The sequence below is a fragment of the Nymphaea colorata genome, chromosome 5 (genome assembly GCF_008831285.2).
Source record: "Nymphaea colorata isolate Beijing-Zhang1983 chromosome 5, ASM883128v2, whole genome shotgun sequence".
In the NCBI taxonomy this organism is placed as follows: Eukaryota; Viridiplantae; Streptophyta; class Magnoliopsida; order Nymphaeales; family Nymphaeaceae; genus Nymphaea; species Nymphaea colorata.
Genome location: NC_045142.1, coordinates 8413721 through 8419574, shown reverse-complemented (window position 1 = coordinate 8419574; position 5854 = coordinate 8413721). Strand labels below are relative to the sequence as shown.

General features: G+C 42.0%; 1 protein-coding gene across 3 annotated transcripts; it reads left to right on the top strand.

The window, feature by feature from the left end:
- The first annotated feature begins 667 nt into the window (after nt 1-667).
- On the top strand, nt 668-5325 carry LOC116254613 (protein IQ-DOMAIN 3-like). Of its 3 annotated transcripts, none has more exons than XM_031630111.2 (6): nt 668-992; nt 1755-1854; nt 1929-2504; nt 2987-3214; nt 4231-4350; nt 4428-5325. In XM_031630111.2, the coding sequence occupies exons 2-6, from the start codon at nt 1780-1782 to the stop codon at nt 5109-5111; spliced, it is 1683 nt and encodes a 560-aa protein (XP_031485971.1). In that variant the 5' UTR covers nt 668-992; nt 1755-1779; the 3' UTR covers nt 5112-5325. The 3 variants fall into 3 exon arrangements, with proteins under 3 accessions (XP_031485971.1, XP_049933953.1, XP_031485972.1); XM_050077996.1 differs by lacking the exon at nt 668-992 and adding an exon at nt 1113-1363; XM_031630112.2 differs by lacking the exon at nt 668-992 and adding an exon at nt 1372-1581.
- Nucleotides 5326-5854: the final 529 nt, after the last annotated feature.

Sequence of the window (5854 nt, the reverse complement as noted above, 5' to 3'; positions counted from 1 at the left end):
ATGTTGAAAATATACTCTAACGTTGTCTTTATTTGTTATCGTTTGGGTAGGAGGTTAATAATCCTTGACGCAAATGAAGCTTAAAGGACCTTTATTTTTGCATGTTTCTAAGTTTTGAGGTACTTTCATTTAACGTAAGTGTTGCGATATTTCCTTTTTACTATCTAAGGAATAACATCCGAATGTATTTTCTATGCATCCGTCTGCCCAACCAGTTATACTATTTACCATGTGGTAGTTGAATTTATATAATCAGTTACAAGAAAACATGCTTATAACTATTTTTAACTTCTGTATTTTATACTCCGGATCGTTTTCAAATCAAACAGTAAGATCGTCGTTTTTAGTTAAACTTGACAACTCAGTTCAACAGTTCATAACCTCAAGACGGTTTTTCTCTTGATCAACGAAAGGTTAGAGGATAAAATTTTGAGAAAAACTTGAAAGCAGAACCGGAACGACAAATTCAAAGAACGGAAGGCTAGAACTGTTACGGCAATGCTAAATTAAGTTAAACCAAGCCAAAACCTGGATATTACAAGAAAATCTAGAAATACCATTTTTCTTTGGGAAGTAACTAGTAAACCCAGTTCTGGACATTACAAGAAAATCTTGCATTTATCATTTTGTCTATGATTCTCCACAGGGAAGAGAGACAGGGAAGGGGAGAGGAGAGAGGAGAGAGAAGGGGCCAGGGCCAGGGGAGGGTGAAGAAGACAGCACAGTTTTGTTGTCAATGGCCAAGTAGGACCCACAAGAGATAAAGATGGTCCTGCGAATAGCTGTTCGCTCTCGCAGGGCCGTATCATGATGATCATAAGGCAGTAGAGGTCGAGCATCTTGTTGAAAAACTCCTCCGACCCCCTCTCTCTTTCTCCTTCTGTGGGGTTCTTCCTTTCTCTATCTTCACCCTTCTGAGTATGCCTCAGAAGTCAGATCGACCATCTCTTTTCCTCTCTCTGCAACTTCATTGAGATCCTCAAACGGATCAGGTACGACCTCCCTTTCATCCCCATCCATTCCCTCCCCCACCCCCTCTCTATGGCTTTTGGGATGCTGCATGGGAATTAACGATGCTTTTTTGTTTTCTTTGTTTTTTTAGCTGTTGGTTTTCGAATGGTTCACATGCGCTGCCTTTCTCCTTCTTTCGTGATCCTTTTTCCTTATTGGTCGGGCTTCTGTTAAAGGCACAGCCTTTTGTACAGGAATAACCGTCCTTCATCATTTCCATTGGCTTTGCTTTTCAATTCTGGCGTTGGCCGAGAGAGGGCAGTGTACCCAAAGTTTCTGTTTGATCTCCTTTTGCTTCTCTTCAATTTTCATTGTCCTCAAGCCTTTTCCTTGTGGCGCTTTTGTCCTTTAGGTGGGTCTGCTGGTGATTCTCTTCGTGTTCTGCTCTTGTATATTGAGCTAAGCTTAAGCTTTTGAAACTGGGTTTTTCTTGGGTCGTTGATTTTTTGTTGTGATTGTTGCATTGGAGGCAAAATTCTCCGAGCCTATAGCAACATCGTTTTTTTAGCTTTATACTTCTTCTGGGGAGACCTTCTTTTGATCTGCTGAGGCGAAGAGGATTTTCTCCTGGTAATGAACTTGTGTTGTTCGGGTTTTTGAGGTGTAACTTGATTTTGTCTGCGTCGTTTTCCTCATTTTATCATTTGGAGGAGGAGTTTCTGTTGTTTATGAGAAATTGAGTCATCAATCTATTTACTATCTCATGGAAAGGGGAATTTCTAATAAACTTTTTGTTCCTGAAGATATAATCAAGGGATGAGATAGAAGATGGGGAAGAAAGGCAGCTGGTTCGTTGCTGTTAAGAAGGCTTTCAGTCCCGAATCGAAGGAGAAGAAACATGGGGTACCCATCTCTCCTCTCTCCCTCTCTCGTTCATGAGAGAAATAACCATTTAATTTGGTCTTCTTTTGTATTAGAAATCTGGCAAATCCAAGCACAGATGGATCTGCCGAACGTCAAATCTTTCTTCCGACTCTTCTCCACCCCCAGAAGAAGCCGTTACAGCAGTGACCGGAGATGCCAAGTTTACCGAAACCACTGCAGTCCCTACCGAGGAAGCAAAGTCCGCGGAAACCATTACAGCTCTTACAGGAGAAACAAAGGTTCCTGAAACTGTCACAATATCAACCGAGAGAAAAACGATTGATGGCACCGTCGCAATCGCGAGGGAAGAACCGAAGGCTGCTGAAACTGTTAGGGTACCGACCGAAGAAGCAAAGCTTGAAGAAGATGTCAGAGTATCCCTCGGAGAAACGAAGATCGCTGAAACGCCTAGAGTACCGACTGAAGAGATGAAGTTTTCCGAAGCAGAGAACAGCCATGCTTATTCTGTAGCCGTTGCCACAGCCATTGCAGCTGAGGCCGCGGTTGCGGCTGCGCAGGCTGCTGCGGAGGTCGTGAGACTAACAACGGCGTCCGTTCCGCGGTTCTCTGGAAAATGCAGAGAAGATACAGCAGCAATCAAGATACAAACAGCTTTCCGAGGATACCTGGTCTGTGTTCCTTCTTCCTCCGCTTATTCCATGGTTCTGTTTTCTGTTTTTGGGAAATCTGTGATGGGTATGCTTAATTTACGTGTGTCTATATTAGATTTATGTATCTGCAAGTTGTCTTTGAAGCTTCATGATTGTGAATGGCAGTTTATAAAATAATTTGGGACTTTGTGGGTTGCTGTTGAGAATTTCAACAATGTGGTGCAATTTTCATTTGATTTCTCAAAGCAGATTTCTTATTCAGGAGAAATGAAATAAATTCTTTGAGATATGCAGCATTTTGTGCAGCCCTTAGTTGTCTTTCGAAGAAAGTGTTGATTTTTTTTTCCTAAGCTTCTCTTTTTTGAAGTTTAAGTCTATTTTGAATATGTTGGGACTCATGTTCCTAATTTATAAAGTCTTAACTGATGTTATAAGGTTTTTCTTCTGCCACTGCGTTATATAAGGGGATTATAACATTTTGCTGGAAATTAAAATTCCAGGCAAGGAGAGCTCTGCGCGCTTTGAGAGGACTTGTAAGGTTAAAGGCATTAATCGAGGGAAATTCTGTGAAGCGTCAGGCCACAGCCACACTTCGATGTATGCAGACACTGTCGAGGGTTCAATCCCAGATACGCTCCAGAAGACTCAGGATGTCAGAAGAGAACCAAGCTCTCCAGCGTCAACTGTTACTAAAAAGACAAAGAGAGCTTGAGAATTTGAAAGCATCTGTAAGCTTTTTACATGCTCTTTACTGTTTCCTTATAGAAACCATGATGGGCTGCTTTATTCATAATCATCTATGTCCTTATTGGTGCCAGTGGAAAGTGGAGAATAGTTCATTAGTAAATACTTCGACAATATTTTGCATCATAATTTTGAATTGCTTGTCGTTTCTTTGTTCCAGGGAACATGCAAACATGATTGTTTCTGAGCAGTAGTGGATTTGCGTTTCCTAACAACTTTTTTGAATTGATGAAGAAGCTGTACAATCTTAGTTCCAAGTTTGAACCTTAAGTTGGAAGCATATTGTGGTTTCCGTAAAACTGCTGCTTTGAATTACCGTCTTCTGTTGCCTTTTGTTTTTTTGACAGCAGCAATGTTGCTGACATACTGTTTTCATGCACCAACTTAGCAATTCCAACAGCACGTTTTAGTGCATTCACAGAAAATGTTTGGCAGCTTCCTTCCTTATGAGACGTTTTAGCAGGACCAAATTTTTGACAGCATCACATTTTGGCATTTAAACATAGGAATGGTGTTTGTGTTCTAATGAAAGCTGCCAGGCAGAGTCTTGATTTTCAGAGCTTTTATTTGTTTTCATCTTCAAATAAGGATATGATTGTTGAGCAAGTCTCTCTCTAGGCACTATCGCTTTAAAGGATTAAAAGTTTCTCCCTTATTCTTTTTCCTTTTTTCAGGCAATGGTTAGTTGAATATTAGCGGCCGTATCAGTTTTCATTCTCCAACTAGCAATTATTTTTCAAGAGATGCATGTAAAGACAGTTCTGTGGTGTTTGCTGAATCATTGTTGCGCCCTTTTATGTTTGTGAGATACCTTACTAGTTACTACCTTGGCATTTTCAGATCTGGAAGCAATAAACTCAGGATGTTTTCCATCATTATGTTGCTGTTCTAATAACAATCTTGTTCACCATATATAGTGATTCTTCTGCTAAAATGCTTGTATGCCTGTGGCCTGAATTAGCATTAAGGCTTGTTCTTAGTTTTATATATGGTATAACAGATGGGAGAAGATTGGGACGACAGTCCACAGTCAAAGGAGCAGGCAGAGGCCAAGTTAATCACCAAACAAGAGGCTGCTATTAGAAGGGAGAGGGCATTGGCTTATGCTTTTACTCATCAGGTACCAATTGGTTCTTATTTTTTTATATGCTTCCCGAGCAATAGAGCTAGTTTTTTGATGTGCACGCATACTTGCAGCAACAATGGAGGAATTCATCAAAATCTTCCATTCCAATGTTTCTTGACCCAAATAACCCACATTGGGGATGGAGCTGGCTAGAGCGCTGGATGGCTGAAAGACCATGGGAGAACCGCAGTGTAACAGAAAGGGATCATTCAGATTCAACGTCTATAAGAACAGCTACTCGTAGTGCTGGAGAAATCACCAAGTCTTATGCTCGCCGTGAGACCTCCAGTGAGAGGCCATCACCTGTGGCTGTGAAGCCAGCTCGACCTAGCAGCGGACCTTCCACACCACAGTCAAAGCCTGCACCTGTAACTGGAAAGACAAGGTTAACAAGTCCTAGGTCTGGATGCGGCCTAGAAGAAGAGTCAAGGAGCATGTTCAGCATGCAATCCGAGCGAAGCAGGCGTCATAGTATTGGAGGTTCCTCCAACGGGGATGATGAAAGCCTTGCCAGCTCTCCTTCTGTTCCCAGTTACATGCAACCAACTAAATCTGCTAGAGCCAAAGTTAGACTCAGCAGTCCACTGGGGGATAAACAGGAGACAGTAGAAAGGACTCCTTTCACTATGGCAAAGAAACGACTGTCTTTCCCAATTGCCGACAAAGTCCATAGTACCACATCCTCAGTCTCTGGGAGGCGCTTTTCAGGCCCACCCAAGGTGGAAGCATCTCAAAAGCTTAGTGATGTTCATTGAGCGCATACAGTGAGCAATGGAAGCCACTGGTAGCCTTAACATAGAGAGACAAGCATGAAAAGAAAGGGAAAAAAAATCGAAATTGGTTGAGTTGTGATATATTTTTCATTTCCTTCCTCATCTGTCAAAAGTTGCTCCATTTGAATTTGTTTCTCCTCTGTTGTTGTGTCTTATTGGTTGAATTGGAAGTTATAAAGATGCTGGTTTGTGGTTCTTTGTGACTGTAGACATGAAAAGTCTCGTTGGACATTCTGTTGCGGCAGACTGCGCGTCAGATCTATGTCTGCAGTATGTTCCCTTTGGTTTGTCTTAGTGTTGTGAATTCGTCTACCCTGTGGCGTCAGCCATGGCTTGATGAAGCCCTATGAGTTCATTTCTGCTTTCCGTTTCTTCCACTTGCCTTGTGCCAGCCATCAATGATTGCAGACGTGAAAGTTGAGTCGGGCCATAGCTTAGCTGGCGGAGCCATAATCAGTATGAGGACGAGCTTTTCTGAACTATGCCGTGCTTTTCACACCCGCGTGTGACAGCTTTCCAATGTGACTGGGCCTACATGAATTTGAAACCATTCCGCTGCTCCTTTGTCTGTTCAATCTGGAAAGTGAATTGTTTCTGCACAGACCGTGGGGGTTGTAAACAATATTAATCTGGTCGTATGTGAATTTATCGAGTTTACATGTTCATCTGTTGCATGACACAACCCATCAAAATGTAATTGTCCTGTGGCGATGATCGCCTATGTA

Excerpts from the sequence above, each read along its gene's own strand:
- LOC116254613 (XM_031630111.2), top strand. The coding sequence starts at position 1,780 with ATGGGGAAGAAAGGCAGCTGGTTCGTTGCTGTTAAGAAGGCTTTCAGT. Across the intron at positions 3,215-4,230 it reads TTGAGAATTTGAAAGCATCT|ATGGGAGAAGATTGGGACGA; the intron begins GTAAGCTTTTTA and ends ATGGTATAACAG. Across the intron at positions 4,351-4,427 it reads CTTATGCTTTTACTCATCAG|CAACAATGGAGGAATTCATC; the intron begins GTACCAATTGGT and ends GCATACTTGCAG.